The sequence below is a fragment of the Fopius arisanus genome, unplaced genomic scaffold, assembly GCF_000806365.1.
Source record: "Fopius arisanus strain USDA-PBARC FA_bdor unplaced genomic scaffold, ASM80636v1 scaffold00003, whole genome shotgun sequence".
In the NCBI taxonomy this organism is placed as follows: domain Eukaryota; kingdom Metazoa; phylum Arthropoda; class Insecta; order Hymenoptera; family Braconidae; genus Fopius; species Fopius arisanus.
Window position 1 is genome coordinate 566,603 of NW_011887742.1, and position 22,253 is coordinate 588,855.

Consider the following 22,253-nt stretch of genomic DNA (forward strand, 5'->3'; position numbering starts at 1 on the left):
TACTAATTGATATTTATAGCTTTATTGACGGGATCATGTGAAATAAATCCAACAAGAAGAAGTTGATTATACTCTTTACAGTAATTTTATTTACCATCCGCATTTACTTATGTTACAAAACATACCTGTTTTTCTGACACACTGAAAATATGATCCTATATACATCGAATGTATGTTCCTTTGTGCCAAAAATTTTGTTTAACCTTATGTTTTTATAGAATGATGAATATTCAATCTCTCATAGGCTTTCTCATTATTTTTCTCCATACGTGTCAACTATCGTGTGATTATGGCAGTACATTTACAATAAAGTCTATCTCGCCACATTTATTTCAATCATCTACATCATTAAACACGTTATTTCAATTATGTACGTAAAAATCTGTGTATTTTAATTGTATGTGCATCCCACTTATCATTTTTAGAGTCATAACTAAATTTCTCCAAATATCATTTTACTTTCATTAATTGTAACTAATATTCAATTATTCAGATGAGAAAAATCCTTAAGAAAGTGCTGAGATCCCAGAAATGAAAGTGAAAAAGAAGAAAAAAAAATTATGAAATATTTTTATCATCTTATCATCCCATTATTCATGAATTTTACTATAATTACCCTAGACATTTACGGTGATCTGTTCTGTATGTGACTGCGATATGTTGAAATCACAATAAACCAAAAGAGAATGAGGGATAACCGACTGGCCCCCCACACCATGAGTTATGATTTTTTCTTGACAAAGAGAAAAAAAAACCAAAAACGAAACACCTAAACCTAATGAAACCCGCAAAATAAACAAATCAGTGAAGAACATTTACTCGTATTGTCTAAAGATGCCACACCTCTCATATTTAAATTTTCAATTATCATCTATCCTACATATTCAGTCTAAATAATATTACTGATTCGTATTCGAAACCTAAACCAGAGGATGCTACCAACGTCGCAAATGAGGTTGAATATTTACAATCATCAAGGACACCTTTATCACCTAACAAGCACAACAGCCGTCAATTATTGTTGCTAACCAAACCGATAGAGACATTATTCTCCTAACTCAATATTCCTGGTGGTAAATTCCCTCAACTGAAACTGAAATCCATATTTGTTCTCAAAACTACTGATCAATCGAGTCATTCACCCCTGGCCCTCCAGGATAGAAATTCTAATGAGTAAATCCAATGTTACAGATCAAAAGAAAAAAAAAATAAAGAAATATTATGCAATGAATGATGCATGAATCCATAATGATGGAAAAACTACTCTCAATAAACTTCCTAATCATGAAATACATATCAAGACGTACTGTTCCTATGCTTCTTACTCTTGGTTTTGCCACCCTCAAACTCATCCTCACTTCTCCTCCTCTTCTCCTTGAGTTGCTTCTCCATAGCAAGCATCGTAATCATCTTCTTGTGGGAGTCTCCCACAATCCATCCATGCTGTTCCTGCCTGTCGTCCTCCTCCTCGACAACAGGCCCCACAGGAACCACCTCCTCATCATCATCAGTCGAGCTCGACCAATAATACAATTGATTAGCCGCCGCCCTCTTTCTTCTCCCAATAGCTACCCCAACAGCCTCATCCACTTTATTCCACGATTTGGTGGTCCTCAACTCCTCATCATCAGTATCACGTTTACTACCAGCGGATTTTCGTTCCTTGGAGGTTCTTCGCGCTGAATGTGCCTCCCCATTGGCTTTATTTCTCCTAGCCTGCTTCGATCTCCTCGATTTCTTCCCATCCTTAATATTATCAGTTCCCTCGACCTCTTTCTCATCAACCTTATTGCCCTTATCATTTCTACCATTCGAAGACTCTTTCTGATGCTCCTCCTTCTTTCTATTTCCATTAGTCTTTCTCTCTAATTTATTGCCCTTATTTTCACTATCACTGTTCCCTATTTTTCTCCCTCTATTTTCATCCTTTTTCGCTTGGCCTCCAAAATTTTTGACTCTTTCCTTTTTAGCCACACGATTGACGGAGTGAAGAAGATCAGTGTCATCAGAACTCCTGGCCCCCTCTCCCTCGCTACACCTCTTCATCTTCACTTCCCTGAGAATTTCCTCCTCAATGGCCTTTTGCTCTTTAGCAATCATTAACTCATGCTTTTTCTCCAGATACCTCTCTTTGCGTTTCTCCTTTGACTCTCTCTTTTGACGCCGCGATTTTTCGTCTGTCCTCTCATTGGCACGTCTATCACTGTCTCTATAATAATATTCCTCATCAGAGCTACTTATCTCAGCCAAAAGTCCCTGTTTACCAATGGCACACTTCCTCTGACGTCTAGTTGACTGGAACTCTATAAATTGATCTTTCACTTTCTCACTTTCAACGTCAGCTGCCAACTCCTCCTGTTCCCGTATTCTCTCACGTTCCTTCTCCTCCTCCTTCTCCTTCTGAAGTTTCTTCAGTTTTTCCTCCTTCTTTTTCTTCGACTCCTGCACCTTCCTGCTGAGGAAGACATGAAGAGGCAGATTGTCAGAGTTTTTCTCATTAGGTTTTTCATTTGAGGACAATTTCTCTGGGAGATCTTCTGTTGATAAATCAACAGGATTCTCCTCTTTCTCGACATTGTCGTGGAACTCCTCCACCGATTCCCTATTTTCCACGCTCTGGGGATTGTCCAGGAGGACCAGTGCCTCGTCCAGAGGGATCAGCTCAGTTCCCTCGAATTTTTTATTCTCAATTTCTGGACGACTCTCCTCAAGAGGATTTGGGGCCTCTTCAGAGTCTGAGCTTGCAACCGAACTGTCCTCTCTGTATAAATCATCGAGCTCGAAGCCTCGTTCTGATCGATTATCGTCGGAATCCCCAGAATTATTCTCACCATCGGACTCTTTCTCATCGATGACCAATGGAGAGTCAGATTCGATTTTCTCACTGTCATCCAGGTCTCTAGTGTCAGCCTTGACTCCATCCATCCACTCATTAATCTCTAATGTTTTCAAATCCCTCTCTTTGTCTTGTTTCTCCTCTGGGAGATCCTCACGTTCGCTCTCAGAGGACGTCGATGACATTTCGGCGAAGAGGTTCTGCTTTCCCTTGGAGCACGTCCTCTGGCTCTTGGTAATGCCAACTCCAACGTTATCGGCTTTGAAAGCTGTCACAAACTCATCTGAACTGTCGTCCTCGTACCAGGCATTACGAGATCGTTTCTTCGAGTTTTTGCTTCTTCGTTTGGTCTTCGGGGTTCTCCCTGACCCTTCAGTCGATCTTCTGCTTCGATGATGCTTTCTCTCCACGAAGCTGTCCATGGGACCTTTGGTTTTCTCTCGTTGATTTCTCTCCTCCAGAGTAAATGACTTCAAGGCTCCCTTCGTCTTCGGTAGGAACAAGTCGTTATCCTGGAATTTATGTTCTATCGAACTCTCTAGCTGTTTTTCAGAGGGTTCTGTGCTCTTACCATTGTCCAAGCTCTTTACTATCGTCCTGGACATCAGGTCGACCACATTGATGTCTTTGGAGTCCCTGGGCTTCATGTGATTGACGATTGGATCAGGTAGTTTTTCAGAGTGAGACCTATATGAGGGTTTCGACGAATATTTAGTATCACCACTGTCTTCCTCATCGAAATCGTAGATATCTTTCACTCGTTTTGTGCATGTAATCTCGGGCTTCTTCTCATAGGCGTTGTGACGCTTCTTCCGCTCTGCGAGACCAATCCCGAATTGGCTTTTCCGGATGAGGGAGAAGTTCTGGTGCTTGGATTTTTTGGATCTTTGTTTAGGGCCAGCGGACTCCTTCCTCCGATCGTTCAACTCTTTTTTACGCTCGAAGAGCTCTCGAATGGGATTTCGAGATTTCTTTGGGGGATCCTTATCAGCTCGCGCTGGATTTTTCGGAGACTTTTCCAGGGGTTTCGGAGATGATGGAGTCGTTGAGGTCGGAACCTGGGCGCAGGCTAACTCGGCTAGCACGTTCATTGGTGTTGATCCACTGAAATAAGAAGATTAGGGTGAATCGATGATTTCCTAATGGGAATTTGGTTTGGGATCGGCATGGAATATTTCAATGGCATTATCATATGGAAATTCAGGAGCATCATTAATCGTTTCACCACAGTAGTAAAGCGATAAAGGCTTGCCCATTTATTTATTTGTATCGAAAGCCTAAGCCAATGGATGCTACCACCATCGCAAATGAGGTTAAACGTTCATATTTCTGAAGGACACCTTTATCACCTGAACTAGCTAGCCAGACGTAATTATTCTTGGTCAAAACCCGATGGAGGAATTATTTCTCAAACTAGATATTTGTCAGAAAATTTATGAAATATAAAAAATTCATATTTGAAAAAAATCCCTTGAAAAAATCAATGTTTCAAACTTAAAGAAAAAATTAGAAATAAAAAAAAAGTAAAACAACGCCGAATTAGTAATTGAAAATTTTCTTCAAAAAAAATAACCGAAAGGGTAATTGAATGGAAGAAATTTCCAATTCATGTAAACCTTTCTTTTGAAAGAATTCCCATACGAAATTTTCAATTCCCATACAGGATTATATTAGATCATTTTCCATAAAAATACCGTGAAAAAATCATACTGGTATTACACTCACTCATGATCGTGTTTTCCATTACGATGAAGTAGATTCGAGAGTGCCTCATCCAAGAAGCCATCCATACTCGGATTCATCTTATTTTTGATAGTCAGAGGCTCGATAGGAATGTGCTTCGACGAGTAGTTTATACTACTGAAGTTATCCCCCTGGAGTTTTAGTTTTTCGGGGAATGCTTTGTCCGGTTGGGGGTTGTAGTACTGCCGATCGTTGGTGGATGTTACTTTTTGACCAAAGGTGGTGGCAATCATGTCCTCACTCTCTCTCATCCGCTGTTGAATCTTATCGCGAAGCTTGTTGTTGTGCTCGAAAGCAACATCGAGACTGTCTTCATAACTGATGTTATCGGGTCGAATGAAATCATTTTGTGGTGTTCTCGGTGGAGTTATTCTCTCCCGATGATCGCTTCGACGCTTGTGAGAATCAGCTCTACGATTGTTGTACATTTCCTCACCAAGTAACTAGAAGAATTGAAAAAGTGAGAAGGGAAATATCAGGGGGAAAACGAATGACGTCGACGATTTGATTTGGTGGATACTGTTGGATAGTGATTGCGCTGATGATTTTCATAACTTCAAATGCCATTGGATACAAATCCAATATTTCTTCGAATATTCAAGTACCTGAGATTAACAAAAAAAAAATCCTTCAAAGAGCCCTTTCTGGAATTCTATACTTTGTGCGAGTAAATTCAGTTATTAGTGAAAATTGGGCAAAAATTTACATTATCGTTTTGTTCGTCGAAGAAAAAATTATAAAAATCAGTATTAAAATCATCAAAATTTCAACTGTTCATGACTAGACGAAAGAAACATTTTTAAAACTTCCAATGCAAAGGATACCTAAATATTCTCAAAATTATAAGTGAATGCATGAAATCAGCCGCACCAATTATCTTAATTAATCGTATGAATTACAACTACCGCACGTTTGATGTTTTTCATCGAGTCAAATGCACATTAAATTTTCCAGTTAGCCATTAAAAATGCAATAATTACATTCATATAATTCTACTATCATCAACGAACCTTTTAGTATCACGATGACCACCGAATTATTAATCAACTCGTCGACACCATGTAGAAATAAAATAAACAGAAATTCACGGATGCAGATGTACCAAATTTGATGTGAGTTAATACGTGTTAATTAAACGGTTAAAATTGACTACCTTTTGCATGCATACTGAGAGATATAATCTGTACAAAGCTGGGTCATTGCTCCTGCAAACAATTTTTCTTCCATAACGTACGCAGCAAGATAATTATCTACCACTAGTAAGTAAAATTTGATTAATTGACGTTAGTTTGCGTTAATTAGACCCAATAATTTCCATAATAAATCATGCATATTACTTTCAGCTGTGAATAAAATGTACATCTCGTCATGTCTATTCAACTCGTCAATTATTTCTCTTATTATTTTTTTTTTGTTGTCATTTTTGAGGTAATAGGAAAGCTGCATTTCACACGATGTGTGTCGTTTTTCATGATTTTAATTTCGTCGGTTGAAGATCGACCCCCTCCCCTAGCCCCTTTCACATTACCTCAAAAGACCACCATAAAAGAAAATGCAGGTGAAATCATGACAAACCTGATTAACCGACTCGAGAAGGCTCCCCAGGCTGTTCTGACTCTCGACATCCCTCCACCTATCCGGCAGTGGTCGAGGGCGTTGTGAGGACTGCTGAGTGTTCTCATCCCTGCTTTGATAATCATCAGTCTGGTCCAGCTTAATTTTCTTGGCTCCACGCAACTCACTCTCGGTAGTAGCCTTCAATCGAGAGCAACACTCGACAAAGAGTTCCTCATCAAAATTGAGAACTTTTCCCTGCCGGAGGATCCCAGGCTTCTCCTTCATATCAACGATCTCCTGAGGCACATCCAGTGCATTGTCCTCAATAGCATCAGTGGGAGCAATCGTCACAACCCCTGGACAGCTCTCCTGACTGGACAGCACCGGTGACCTTATAACGATTTTTTCACCTGAGAACTCTGTGGAATTTCCTCTCCTCGTTTCCACAAATCCATCACCATTGTTCAAATGATTACTGGTGGACATTGTTCCACTGTTTATCGAGCTCTCAGGTGCATTGCTCGCGTAAAATGGCGACAATCGTCCGCGGACTGACATCCTCTCGTCCTCCTTTTCCTCATCATCATCATCATCATCATCATTTCCTCCAACGAAGTCTTCCCCTTCGTTGTAAGAATCTCTCGTTGTGCCGGAAATGAGGTCAGGGGTTGAAGAACGCTCGCGTGGACAACTAGGTACTCGACTGTGTATCGATTCCATCGAGTTTGTATCTGGAAGCGAAGCCTCCTCATTCATAATTTTCCGCTTCAAAGTCGAGGAAAAAGTTACGATTGATGTTACTTCCCCCTGTTTATTCTTTTCCCCGTGATAATCCAATTCTGGGGATTTTTTAAATTTAGACTTGACTTTTTGCTCCTTATTATCTAGCATTTCTCGATGTGCCTCAATGGATTTAATTTTGAGACCTGATTCTTTAGCAGGTGAACCAAACGCAAGATCGTAAGGAATGGATTCTTCCTCGAATGCTCGGGAAATTCTCTCCTCAGCGCGTTTCTTACTCTGCCTGCATCTAGAATTAATTTCAATGATGGGCTCATCCGATTTATTCGATTTGTGAAGTCTGTCAGTCTTGTCTGAAGCTTTGTCTTTCACTTCTCTTGTCTTATTTTTATCAGGTTTGTCGTCGTAAGAGTCGCTCTCTGACTTGGAGTTCCAGTCGTCGAGAACTTCCATCACTTTGTCCAACTTCTCACCAGTGAAGGCACGACCAAAGACACTTTTCACTATTTTATTTTTGTCCTGGGACTTTGTATTCTCAGTGTCACTGTCGTCCTCACTCTCTGGAGGTACGAGCTCGGCTATTGATTTTTTCTTTGATCTTCTGTTTCGATTTTTAATTTTTTTGCTACATTTTTCGGGAGTGGTTTTTGATATTTTAGGGAGAGAATCGAATATAGAGGCATCCACCTTTATTTCTCCGATGGTTTTTGAATGGTTGAGTTCTAATTCCGTTTGACATGCTATTCGATCTTGAGGTGGTCTGTTCTCTTCGAATTCAATGACCGAAGTGTTCGGCTCACTCTGCAAGAACTTCTTCCCTTTCAATTTCTCCGCGATGTTGGAAAAGTCAAGAGACATCGCGGAATTTACCAATGCCGATGAAATTATTCCAGTCGAGGGTGCATTCTCTTCAACGATTAATGCACGTGATGTTAATTGGTCTTTGAGTTTAGGGTGTTGAGGTGTAAGACGCGGTGACTCGAGTTCCAAGTGTTCATCAGCCAAATTGACCTTCTGTTTTGATTTCAAACTCTCCAATGTCTCCGCCTCATTAACCCCTTTCTCAAGTGCTTCTCCCTCCTCTCCCTCTGGACTTATGTGATCAGTAAGAACGTATTCGTCGTGCGTCATGTTTTCTGTTATCTTACAAATTTCCTCGTCCAACAGTTCCTCCTCGAGTTGAGAATTGAAGGGCTGGGGCTCCACCGCCGTCTCGATAGTATCGATCGTCGAATTAGCCAGAGGTACATCAAGTACTACGTCTTTTCTCTCAACTTCGTCCAACGAGACATTGTCGTTAGTATTTTTATTCGGCAGAACGGAATTCTCCAAACTGGTAACTCCGGAAGGTACTATTTCACTGAAGGAAAATGATTCCTGTTCGTTACTGCACTTCGAGACTTGGAGAATATGTGATTGTGACAGATTATGCTTCTTCAGAGAACTTTTACGAGTGAAACTAGTGGTGCACACATCACAGAAAAATCTAGCCGCTTCTTTAGTGAATTTCTTCTTCTTCTCGACGATGAGGATTTCTCCGGATTTCGTGTGCACCACAGCAAAATTTCCTGAGGCCCTCTTTTTAGGACTCTGAGCTTCATCATCGATAGCAGCTTCAGCCAGAATTGAATCAGCACCTTTGGGTGGAACTGGAGGATTCGCCTCGACAGCAACTTCTTGACTGATCCTCAAGGCATCCTCAATAGGTGTTTCCTCAGGCTCTGATTGTTTCCCATCCTTCACTTCCTTGGCTTCCCTCAAAGTCTTAGAAACATCATCGTCTTTAATGACCTCCTCGACTGTCCCATCGATGCCCTCCACCTTCTCATCCCCACCCCCCACACGATCTTTCTTATCATCCTTGATTCTATCGAGCTCTAAAGGACTATCAATATCATCCCCAAAGTCAAGTAGTTCCTCAATGAGAAATATATTCTCCTTAGCTTTTCGTCTCAACGTCTGTCTCCTTTGAACAGGTGCATCATTCACCTTGTCAGGCACTTGAGTCTCCATTCCCTCGAATTTTCCCTGATTATTTCTACGCTTTGATGATCTCTCCTCTCTCCTCTCTTCAATGGTACTCCCACCTAGTGAATCAGTGGTAACATCTGGAATCACTTGCAAAAGGGAAGAGTACTCCGAATTATTCATTGCACTCAATCTTTTATCCTCCAAGTGATCACTCGTGTTGACTCTAGACTTATCACCATCGATATCCTCCAAATCCACCTCTGTTTTACTTGTTAAACTCTCCCCAGTTCTTATCTCGTCGTCTGATAAATCGAGGTGTTCATCGGCCAGTGATTTCTTCTTCGAGGCACCTCGACGTTTCGGTTTTATTGGTTTCTCCGGGACACTTTCCATCTCACTGACTTGTTTATTTTCCGATTGTTCAGGTTCTGGATGAATCTCCCCGGAATTATCAAGAACAGATTTTTCCACCTCAAGTGTTTCACCAATTCTCGTAGATTTATTCAATATCACAATGCCCTCGGGTATTCCATCCTCATTCACTCTATTATTCTCTGATAATTTATCCTTTTCTGCGACAACTTCATATTCTCTAGTCTCAGCTTTTCTACATCTCGAATTATTAACTGACGTATTTTTCCTATTACTGCGTCTACCTCTATTATTCACAAGTATTGATTTATCCTCGTAACTCACACCCCTCTGATTTCTCCTGGATTTTTTACTCCCGACAGTTGCATAAGGATCTGATTCCACTGATGAATTCCCATTCGTCGTTTCACTCGGTTTATTCACTTCTACTTCGGTGATTTTTCGCTTGGATATTCGGGTTTCATCGGCACCATCGGGATATTTAATTGGCGTTGAGGTAAGTTTTGGAGTACTATTTATCAGTTTCATAATATCAGAAAGGTACGATTCATCTTCTATCTTGGCGTCCGGTATTTCTTCCTCGTTCACAGTTTTTCTTTTGTTCTTCTTTGGAAGAGTCGTATCGGAGGATCTTTTCTTTGATGAACGTTCAATTTCTCGGGTCTCATCCTGATTAATCGATTCCAGAGCCGACGTACTACTATTGTTCACCGTTGGTGCAGCGGCTGCACTATTATCTGTCTTATTGCTCTCGTTCTCAGATTTATCAGAAGTGGTAATTGCAAGGGTGTTGGTATCCTTCTCTTCCGGTACCTCTACATTCTCTCCACTATCGATTTTACATTCGTTCGGTTTTGGAATAATCTCAGAAGATTTTGGAGACTTGAGTTCAACCTCGATTTCATTATCGTCGGATTTGTGGCCTACGTCATCAAGAATTATACTCAACTCATCGACAGCGTGATCCAGTAACGAGCCAACATCATTATCAAGCAAAACGTCCTTCTGTTTGGCAATTTTCGAGACAATTTTCTCGAGAAACGAGCCCTTCCCATTCTGCTTACGCCGCGAAAGATCCAGAATTATGTCATTTGAAAATTGTTCCACAGTATTTGTTCCAGCAGGTGGATTACTACTGGAGTTATTAGTTTTCATTTGGGATTCACTGGAGTGGACCTCTCCCACCGGAGTACTCGCCTCCTGACTGGATTTTTCCCCAAGTCCCTCAATAGCCATCGAATCACCATCATCATTCTCTCTATTAACCGAATCCACCGATAGACTAGTATCGCCACTGGTTGAATTAGCATTAACACTGTGAGACGTACCACTGGCAACATTATTATCCCCTAACTCAACTCTGTTACCCTCGCTCTGGATATTACTATTGTGCGATTGTAAATTCAGGCTTTCGATGGAAGTTTGCACCGTAAGTACAACACTCTGCTGCACTTCTATTGGTATATTCACTCCCTCGGTTAAAATACCGATAACATTGTTGAGGGTACGTTTCGACTGGCCACGATCCCGCTTCAATCCACGTACTTTTTTTGGCTTTGGAATTTTGGATTTTGTGATGTTGATCGGAGTCTCGGATGAATTTTCTTTACCGCTGTCGATGTTTGAATTGCTCGATTCCTGTTGCAGGTGCTCGAAACTCAAGCTGACTAGATCGCTCACCATTTCTATTGGGGACGATTGCTTTTCGATGAGTTCTGACATTTTCTCCTCTTTTTCCGGTGGTTTTTCATCGGTTTCGGTAACTTTGTCCACTTTTTCGGGAATTTTTTCGAGCTCCTGGGGAGTCTCTAGTTTGGGCTCTGGTTCCAAAGGGATTTGGAGGAATGGTGGACAGGGGGGAGCGACAGTTGGTTCACTGGAGGGTAGGGAAGAGGCTTTGTTAACTGATTCAGTGGATTCGATTTGAAATAGCGAAAGGGGTGACTCCGAGAGCTCTTTTGATTCTGTCTGATTAGGGGTTTCTTCGAGTTTTGGGGGGTCAGGAGGGTCAGGGGGGTGAGAGGGGTCAAGAATCATAGGGGGAAGAGAATCGATAATTGCCAGAGGTTTCTTCTCCAAATTTCGAGGGGATTTTCGCGTTAAACTGATATCTCGGATTTTGTTTTGAGTTTTTCGGACTCTTCGCTTGCCTTTAAAAGACTTTGGCTTGGTAAGATTTTGATTTGATTGCTTGGTGCTTCGTTTGATTTTACCGATTAGAGTTTTTACCTCGACAGAGGGTGTGGCGAGGGCTTCGAAAGAAGATACAGTAGATTGTAAAACGTCTTCTAGGGAGCTCCTACGGATATTTCTCGCGCGTTTGGAGTTGGCAGCTTTAATGAGTGACTTTGATCTGCTTTTTTTGGTAGGAAGACTTGGCGATGAGTTTGATTGCTTGCTGGTATCAATCTGGGATACGTCCTGACTGTCATTTTCAGGTTTCGGTAGCTCTTGGGATTTTCTAGTTCGCGTCTGAATGAGTTTACCACTCCCTGTGGGTTCTTCAATTTTTTCTTCAGTCTCCGGCGAGGCTTTGTCGATATTTTTGGTCAATCTACGTCTTTTTCCCCTCTTCTTGATACCAACAATCCGCTTGCCATGAGTTTGCTTGAGTGATGGATTCTGCACTTTCACAGTCGCTTTAGCAGCTGGCACCAAAACAGGCAACTCATTAGGAGATTTACCAGATTCCAGTTGAGGGGACGTCGATTTGTCAACTGGTTCAAGCGTTGGCATTTTGTCGGCATCAGAAGAGACGCGAGTAACTCTCCTGACTAAGCCTTCATTCATTCTTTCCCGAAACTTGGATCTTGTGGCCAAACGAGTTGAACTACTCCTTGTTATTTGTGTACTACTCGAGTGACTAGATGAGCTTAACTGAGTATCTGACGAAGTTGGATCGTTTTTAACAGGATTACGAGCGAACTTTCCATCGTTACTACGCAACTGAGACTTAGCCTTCATTGAGGCTTCCGAAGTCAGGGGATCCACTGGTTTCCTACGTCTCCTGACTGTTGGGTTGTCATCAAGTGGCTTGCCCTGGGCATTCGACCTAGTAATTTTTGGCTCAGTGGTCACCATTTTCATCGACGAATTTTTACGATTCTTCAAGGACTTAATGGCGGACTTCCCCTGCATCTTAATGTTCCTTCTTTTACTGATTACGGTTACATTCTTGTAAATTCTCTCATTCCCACTCCCAGATGAAACTCTGAAGCTATCGTTGAATCTACTTCTTTTAGCGCTAACATCGTAATTACTAATTACACTCTCAATAGCTGCGCTGATGTTGTCCCCTCGACAGCGTTTACGCTGAAACGATTTGGCATTCTTTATCAGTTTATTTCGCAGGACCGTTTTGCGGGAGAGGCGAGAGTTGGAGTTGATTTCCAGGCCTCGTTGCTTCGACCTCGTTTGAATCTATTACGGAGAAAAATGAAGGATTCTCTTAGGGATTTTTTAGAGGGGGAGTTAGAGACAACGAAAATATGAGGTGAATGTTGCCAACGACACGTGTATGTGAAGAGAACGGTGGTGGCAAAAGCTGATCAATACTCTACTCACACATACACAGGTTTGTTTCATGATGTGTCGTCTTTTGCGCGACACTGATGCGTTGTTAACAGAATTTAATGCTGTTGGTAATGGGTGATGTTTTGATATGTTTAAGTAATACGATTATCTTACCTTACACAGGCGTGTCTGCGAACGTAAATTAATTTCCTGCGTGACTTTTCTGGTTGATCGCTTAGCTGGCAAATTGGCGAGCATTTTCTCGATACTCTCCCCTTTAATGAAAAAAAAAAACCATTTAATGAATGGGGGTATTTGGGTATTGAGCTTTAGGGTGATGAGGGGATAACAATGGCGTTTTATCGGATATTTATTCATTTTTGTAGTGGTAAATTTGTTGACGGGGGTGATTTCGAAATATTGGAGGAATTGCCGATAGGTTGTTATCGGTAAGCCATGAATAATTCAGTAATTAAGGGGTAAAAGGTGATAAGGCGGAAATCATATGTCGATTATGTTGTAAATGCCGGGGGGTTAAGCTTCGGAAAATTTGGAGAGATCTTCTCGTCGGAGTTTGATTATAACGAAGTCTCTTGATAGACTGCAGGGAGGATCCCTTTCTCATGTGTCCATCATATTATGCACATGCTATTTTCAGCCTGAGCTTATCGATGTATTTTTAAACTGGCAGATTTTCTAGGGATGGATGAATATTTTAGAGACATTCTAGGCATAACAATGTTATTGTTGCCGGTAGGTTAATAATTGAGGTGTGAAGTGATGCGACGTGGATAGGCAATTTTCTCAATCTCTATGAATATTGAAGGTTTTTATGACACGACAATTTTCTCATATTTAAATCACTGGATTTTCGATGCACGGAGAAAAAATAACGGGAAAATCATGCTTACGATTAATTACTCGACTTATCTTTCAATTTCATTTTACTGTTAAGAGCTTTCTCGAAATAACTAACAATTCACTGAAATTTTGAAAAAATCAATGAAAGTGCAAATTTCAATTCAATTATTCCGTAAAAATCGATGGAGATGAATAAAATTTTGAAACATAAATTTTTATATTTCTAATTCCATAAAGTGTCAGAAATATGAAATTACAATTACTAAAATATGAAATTTTATGATGTTTTGGGGAATTTTCAAAAATTTTTAAAATTTTAAAAATTCTACTTTTTATATAATAGTTTTCGAAACTCAATAAATTCTGTACAAAGTAAACTTACGATCACTTGGTCGAATCCTTGGCCCACTAGCGACCTTTTCTTTGGGCGTCTTATTAACCTGATTCTTGGAGTCCTGTGAATTCTGAATATTCCTCTTCATGCCCCTTTGCCTCCTCCTCCTACTGCCAAAAGGCCGCCACTTGCACTTCTTCTTGCCATTACCGAACAATCCAAGCAGCCACGTCTGATCACCTCCACACTCTAGCATATGCTTATGAAGTTCCGATAGACTGGCACACGTCTTCAAGCACTTTGTGCAAATCTTCTCACTCAACACGGCATCCTTAGCCTTCATAATCGAGATCCCTCTACCAGGTAACACCAAATGCTTATCAAGTTCGGTCTGATCGCCACTGAACTCCAAGTGCGAACACCAGACATTCGGATGACTGAGAACTTTGTGATCCTCGAGGTCCTTCAGATTCTGATGTTTGGAGGAACAAGCACCGCAGATGTAGACTCTGGGCCTGGACCACTCGCCCGTCAATTCGGCGTAAACGATCTTCTCATCCCTGGAAGTCTCCGCTGGGCTATCATCCCACCTCCTCAGTCTTATAAAATTTCCAAACTCCCCGGTAAATTGTGTCGCCGAGACATCATTACCATTCGAGGCATTTAAATCCTTCTCCTCAATCGCACACACCACCTCCGACATATCTGCACACTCCCCTGAATCTTTTATCACATCACTCGATACTTCTGAATTAACATCATGCTTGGCCGACTCCAGAACCAATAACTTGTCCTTCAATAACTGCTGCTTCTTTCTCAAAGTCAATTGCGTGGATATATCAAATTTACTAAGATCCCCGATACCGGTCCAAGGTTCTTTTCCATCGTATTTCTTTGGAAAATTGTATTTCTCAAATGACACTCTACGAGGATGGCAACTGGTAACCTTGCCCGGTTTCTGCGCATATTCACTCGAATTCTGTGTCTCCCCAGTGGTGTATTCCTTATTATCTACTGGTGTTGCAGCTGTCAACGAAATGTCAATAGGACACTGCACCTGTGTTGGCTCATAAAAATTCGTCTGATAACATGTAGCTGATGCCAGCGAATTAGCACTGGGATGGAGTTTGCCATCCAAATGATGCAGAAGATTCTCGCGTATGTTGCAGGAGACATGATTATAAAACGAACTATCAAAGTCCTGAGAGCCAGTCTCTTTAGAATCATCACGAGGTAGCAGGTCCAATTTCAGTGGTGTAAACATCTTAATCTGCGTGCGAATGGTCTCACATTTGGTCGTCTCCTTAAAACTCTCCGAATTACAATCACTGGCGAATGAATATGTGACATTAATCCTCTCGTTGGGGTGTAATTCATTGGTATGGAATGCTAGGGCTTCTTTGCTTGAGTATCTCGTTGAGCACTGGAGACAACCGTGATACTTGTCCGAATGGCTGACTGTCATGTGTTGAAAGAGACCATCCAAATTTTCAGCGCATTTCTCCGAACAATACTGGCAATTTGTTTTTCTACTATTTCTATCACTTCGTCTACCACCACCAATCTGATGGACTCTCTCTGTATGCCGCTGACGAAGGGATATAGAGAGGAATTTACGATCACAGTACAGGCACAAATGTCGCACCGTCGACTTTGATGAATGTGGGGTGCTATCGCAAATATCAAGGACCGGGGCGACTTTGTCGAGGGGAAGACTGCATTGGAGACTAGTGTTCGAAGGGGTTGCTGCTTGCTGCTCCATTGTTTGACTTATTTCATTGACGAGGTCTGTTAATAATTCACGGCACATTGTATGAATTTTTTCAGACGCATTCTCAGGCGGTGAATGCTCAACATCCAGTGCTGATGCTGTTGGAGATTGAAATTCTGATTGTGGTTCAATGATCTCAGTCACCACTGGGCTTTTTCTTCTCGATGTGGTATCCGTGATTGATGTGTCATTCTCAGATGACGCAAGTGATAGTGTTGACTTTAGTTTCTTTCTTTCCTCCTCGTTTCTCATTTCCTCTTTGGGATTATTTTCACTCTTGCTGTGTTGGGGAATTGATACACTTGGTACCGCAGGTTCCACAGCACTTGGCTCTGAGGATAAACGATTGAGTTGCTTACCGTCATCATCGATGATTCTTGATTCTTCGCTTGGCCCATTGTAACAAGTGTCGTCAGCTTTTCTACGCTCGTCTGTTCCCTCGGTTTCAGCGTCCTTGATTACGCCATTTAGCACCGTCATTACGTATTTTTCAAGCGTCTCGAGGTTTCTCTCGACGCTATTTCTATCGGTTACGGGGACTTTACGGTAGAGACTGTTTATCACGTTTGACAGACGACTGCGTTTGTCCTGGGTTGTTTGACCAGATCGGTAAAATGTTACTGGAGCTTCTTGCTTGACTCGGGAATGGGGCTTTTGATGATTTGAGGGGGATTGGCTTATCGGGGCCTCATCCGCGCTGCTCGTCGATGTAACCATTTTTCTTACTGCCGTCGGCGATGAAAAGCACGGCAATATGTTGGCCTCCGTGCATGTAACTCTGCCACCCAGAGTGTCTGCTGCTGTTGCTTCTGGAAAAAATACATTTTTACATTTTTTCCAGAGCTTAAATGAAGGGATTTTCGAAAAGAAACGGGTAGAAATTTCCCGAGTGGGGACGGTATGGGAAAACATTTTTTAATTGGTTTTCTCAACGAACTCGGTACTATATATTTTCAGCTCTAACGTTGAGTTCATTACGCAATCGCAATTTGTACTGGGGAAATTTTTAGAGTTGAATTTTACCGAGTAACATTTTATTTCCGAATTCGTTAATTTTAGAGATATTTGAAACCTGAAAAAAAATGGAATTTTTTCTGGTTTTTTTCAATCAAACTCATTTGATACCAGAATAATGTTCGAAATTCAATCGCAAGACATACCGGAAATAATTTCGAGAGGAAGGATTTAAACAGACTTGTCGAAACAATCTTCTTCGAATTCTTCAGATTTCCCAGTAACTGGAGGATGATGAATATGAAATGATATCCATTCCAATATTAATCAACAGTCACTTTGCACAACTTCACTCCCCGCTAGACCAACTAGCTTCTGAGTAATTTCCAAAATAACATACAAATGGTTTTCAACTCCAGAATGCAGGTCAGAACAGAATTGGAATTCATTCCTGGTGTATTTTCAGCCCAAAGAGATTCAGAGAAAATCGTCAAAAGATATTCATCTCCAAATACTTAAGTTCCAGAGCTAGTTGCAAACCCTGAAATTTTCGAACGATAAATTTCTTACAAATTCATCAAAACCTATTTTCCAGAGAATTCCACAATCTCCTGAAGTATCTAATTTCTTTTGAATCCAAGACTGCAAAAAAAATTTCTGCCAAGTCCATATTTCTGAGCTGAAAAAAATCCCTAAATCTCTGCCTAAATTTCCCCTTCAAATATTCATTCAAAACAAAACCCTTAAGCAGCATCATTAATTATCAGAACTATGTTGCATCTCCGTGAACTAGTTCCAAACTTATCACCCAAATAATATGTCCAAAACGCATTGCCCCTCGCCATCTCCTTTAATGTTGCCTCCCTTCACCATTGAATCATGATATTGTTGACTGCAATGGCAGCCTAAGAGCTCCGAATAAATATCGCAATTCATTCACGCGTTCTAAGTGATATCTGACACCAGTAACCTCATTATCTCAAACTCGGTCACTGGTTATTAATCATTATCTCCTGAAACTCTTTCTCATGAAAAAGAATACCCGATTTTTTATGACTATTATTGCCCCTTTTCAACCATTCCTAGATTAATTCGCATCTTCGTTCGTGTCCTGGTTTACCGGAAGTCCAGTGGAGCGACAACCCGGAGGAGAAGAGGAAGGGGCTGAGCGAGAATCGATAAGCACTAGCTGCTCAGCGATATATCGCACATACGCCACCTCATCGTTTCCGTCGGGATCCCTCCATTTTCAAATTGAAAATTGATCAGAGTGAATATCGAATTTGCACAAAATAAATAAATAAATAAATAAAATAAAATCATTGGAGTAGTGGAGAATCTTGGGGATCGGCGCGTGTGGATGTTGTCAGGATTACCGGTGTATTGAATCCCTCCAGGGTCTACATTAAATTATCAACGATGCTCGTTTTCTTCTCTATATCAGTCAACGTGTCGGTTACCGCCCCTATGTTGCGAATCGATCGTTACGAGGGTAGAACGCTATGCGCGACGCCCGACACTCGCCCACCTTTGCACCAGAGTCAACCGGCACTACGCCGGCACTCCGGGGCCCTTTCAATTCTTTATGAGTTCTAGGCGTTCGAGTGATTCATTATGAGGGGATTAATCACGGAGTCGAGTCGATTTCTTTATTTGGGGGGATTGCGGAGAGAGCAATATCTCGGGGTCAATATCTTCCTAAGAAACGCCTACGCCAATTGAAAAAGCACGATTACCCTTTTTTTTTTGAACATGATTGAAATTGGTGAAATTCAATGAGTTCGGAATTCAGATTAGCCGTCTACAACGACTGAACCAATCATTAATTCTTCATGATATCCAGGTGTTCGCGTCCTTTATTATGAGGGGATTTATCATGGAGTCGAGTCGTTCTTTATTTGGAGACTTGCGGGGAGAGCAACATCTCCAGGTTGATATCTTCAATATCTTTTGATTCACGAAGAAAATAAAATAAATTCACTCGTGTCGAGCTAATGTACGTGGCAGTGGAGCAAATTTATGTAAATATTTAGAGTTGATATGTGGGGGTTTTCTTGTGGTTGATAAATTCAAGTGTCAAGAATATTTATTTTTCTCAGGTAAGAGCTCGAAAATATTGGGAATTGATGTTATTATTTGAGTGGTACATTCTTGATGAGTATCCGAACCAATAGTCAAGTGAATAGAAATGGGAATAGTCTGCACACCAATCACAATTGTGGAAATTATTAGAAAAGGTTAAATAGAAAAAAAAGTTCACAAAGTTTTTCTGTTTTTTCAAACTTTTTCTTTTATGAATAAATGATAGAAATTCTTGGTTAAATGGTGAATCATTTATTATTGAATGGATCCTCTTTTGCTCATGAATTCTTTACTCGCCCGGTGACTATCGAACCATTTTTTAAGTCTTGATCAATCGTCATAGTCATCATGACTCGAAGCGGTGTAAAATGAGAAATTCAGAAAAAAGTTCTACTCTAAAATTAAATACCCCTGACCAATTTCCCGCTAAAGCCAATAAAATGTCACTTTCATGAGAATTACTGTAACATTTCCGATGAAATTGAAATAAAAAATATTTTCAACCCACGATTTTGTTGGCCGTCACAAAAAATGCTTGAGAAATTGTTTGTTTTACTTGCAGTGTACGCTCTTTGCGTATTGTGGACATGAATGACCCACGTGTGGGGTTATTGTGGGGCTAAAAAATAGGGTAGGGTTCGCAGAGTAATTTGAGAATTTTTCAACGTATGAGTAATACTGAAAGGGTAGGGAACCTGACAAGATTGTAAATTTCCAGGTGTAGGCTTGAAAACCCAAAAAATTTTCATGGGATCGAAAAAGGACAAACCGTTGTGATTCAGCAGTTCCCAAAATGAAAAAATTTCAGTCTATCGAATCAATTTCGGTAATCCCTATACATCTATCTTTATTTAAAGGCGAACTCATACACATTATCTTCGACATTACAGGGGTAAAACGAGTCGTCCTTCTTATTTAAAGATAAATTTTCTCTTTCTTTCAATGAGATCAACGCAAATCTCCAATCACATCAATCAATCGAACAAAGAAGGATATTCTGGAAATAAGAATAAAGATAAATCCATTGCATTTTTTCCTTATGCATTCATGAGGAGCTGACGTCATTCGATATTTTACTTATGGAACACACGGTTGGAAAATCACACTTGAAATTTCAAGTAAAAATATTTTCATTGACCAACCAGCTGATTTTTTGACTTTACTCCAAATGATATATGAAAATGTCGAAAATTAAATAATAGTAATAACAATATTCCTGAATAATAAAATAATTGACGAGAATTTTTATTTTACTGAAAATTCAATTATATTTCATGTTGAATTTTCACGATAAATGAAAAATTTAGTGATTTTTCATTGAAATTGAATTCAAACCCATATGCGAATCCAGATACGACTTTACTAAAATTCAGAAGTCTAACAATTTCAAGAAATTTTTAACAGTGCATGAAAAAATGTTTTACAAAAAATGAGGTTTTAGTTGTAAAAGGCTACAGTTGTTGCTTTCAATGTCGTATTTATTTAGCACTTTTATGTATTGGGAAAAGTAGGGACTGTTTTTATTTTATTTTGAAGTCCACGTACTTCAATGTAGCTCATCCCTACGGTGATGCTATTCGTTTTTTTATTAGAATATTTGCACTGTGTGAACTAGGGAAATGGTTGCACAGGATTTGTAAGGATTCACACATGTATTTTGATTGATATTTTGAATGGGGATTCAATCCCTCTCGAATAATTTTATGAGAATATTCCTGGAAAACGTGAATTATTCTTCTGTTAGATAAAACTAAGACTCATAATTCAAGTTGTCATTTCATGAGATTTCAATAATCAAAAAGCGTTCATTTCAATGGCAAATAGAAAAATTTTGCGAATTACTGGATCAAAATTTCCGCTCTGATTAAATTTCAATTTTTCTTTTTATTGTATAATAAAATTTATGAGAATCGCAGAAACTTTTTCCCACGACGTATTATGATCTCCGTAAGCTCTGAAAGAGTTACGGATTCAAGCCACATTTCCATGCAATTTCCATAAACTTATGATGCTGGCAATTTTTTTCAATTCCGAAATTTTTTCATCAAATCATTAATGAAATTATGAAACCCATAGTAAATGCAATTATGTAATTGCTCATGATAATTCATGAGGGAATTCAAGACTACTTTTTGGTTTTGAAATTATAATTCTCTTCAGTTGTGAGAATAGTCGTAACTCATAAGTTTAACGCGCATCCTCAGGGATTTTTTCATCTTCAAGTAAACATTCCGCTTCGACTGAGGAATTTTCATCATAATTCCCAAAAGTTTGAGGATGAATGTCGCTCCAATTTCTCAATTCTTTATGATAGCAGATAACCCTTTAAATTTTTCGTTTATGCGCTCTGAGAAAACTTACATATGGAAATATATCTTTCCGTATAAAAAAATTTTCAACAAGTTTTCGAAAGTTAAAAATACAAAAAACGCCTGAAATTCGCGATGCGCCATAAAAATCAAATCATGATCATAAAAATAATCCCAACTCAGACTGATAAGATTCCCCTCTCCATGAAATTTTCATGAACTGAAAGCAGATGTTTGTTCTCGACTTATGAATTTTTCTGCTTTTTATGAATAAACATGATTAGATAAAGAAAAAGGATTTCTAAATTCATCAGACCAGAAAAAGTCTTAATTTTTACCGACTTCATTGTAAACTACTCAAACTAAATGCCGTTTTGATAATGAAAAAAAAAAACATAGCTGACTTAACGGAATAACGGCTTGACTACATTATTATTTTAACGTAGTTTGTTGCACGTAAGTTGGCATCTGACGATTGTCCCGAAGGTCTTCTAGAATTAATTTACATATTGCAGAATTGCAGACGTTACGCTGTAATTCACGGTAAGAAAATGATTACTGATACAAGTACGATACAAATGCGATTTCTACACGTGACAGATTCGATTGGAGGAAATAAGATGGAAATGGTAATCGGCACAAAAAAAAAATAAATATATAAATGAGAAACGACCACAACATGAGATTCATTCGAATGTACAGTCTTGAGGCATTTCCCTCGACACTGTTGATTATCGATTTTCAGGGCAGTATCAGTGAATACGACTTAGGGAGAAAAAATCGTGCAATTTTTTTTTTCTCGAAAGTGAAATGAAGCATGTACATTTTGAATGGCACAAAGATAAAAATTCAATTCAATCTATCCGTTAATTAATTGGACGTACTCGAATTAATGAGATGTAAAGAATTAATTTTTAATTGCCTTTAATGATTCATCTCTATGAATTTTCAGAAACCTTTTATTTTTTCATTTATTATGAAAGGTTTACAGAAAATTTAATTTTTTCAATAATTTTTCATCTACATTATGCTCCACAATTAATAAAAAAAATCAACTTAGAAAAATTTTTCATTCTATATTTTGAAAATTCTTGATTCCACAATTTAGAAAAAAAATCCTAGTAATTTTTTGTATCCATTGTTAAAATCTTTTGGATAGCTCTAAATGGATTTCAGGAAAACCTTAATTTTTGCTTATTATCCAGTAAT

At 39.5% G+C, this 22,253-nt stretch overlaps 1 protein-coding gene across 3 annotated transcripts in view; it reads right to left on the reverse strand.

Annotated features, from left to right (window-relative positions):
* Nucleotides 1-62: 62 nt before the first annotated feature.
* The window catches only part of LOC105268549 (uncharacterized), a 35,020-nt gene continuing 12,829 nt past the window's right edge, over nt 63-22,253 (reverse strand). For 2 of the 3 annotated variants that reach the window (XM_011308223.1, XM_011308216.1), the window contains 5 exons: nt 13,977-16,508; nt 12,908-13,008; nt 6,155-12,640; nt 4,562-5,022; nt 63-3,940 (listed from right to left, as the gene is read on the reverse strand). In XM_011308223.1, the coding sequence (XP_011306525.1) occupies nt 1,297-3,940; nt 4,562-5,022; nt 6,155-12,640; nt 12,908-13,008; nt 13,977-16,416 (12,132 nt within the window). In that variant the 5' untranslated portion in view covers nt 16,417-16,508 and the 3' untranslated portion in view covers nt 63-1,296. The remainder of the gene's footprint in view (nt 3,941-4,561; nt 5,023-6,154; nt 12,641-12,907; nt 13,009-13,976; nt 16,509-22,253) is intronic. The other variant, XM_011308230.1, reaches the window with a different exon arrangement.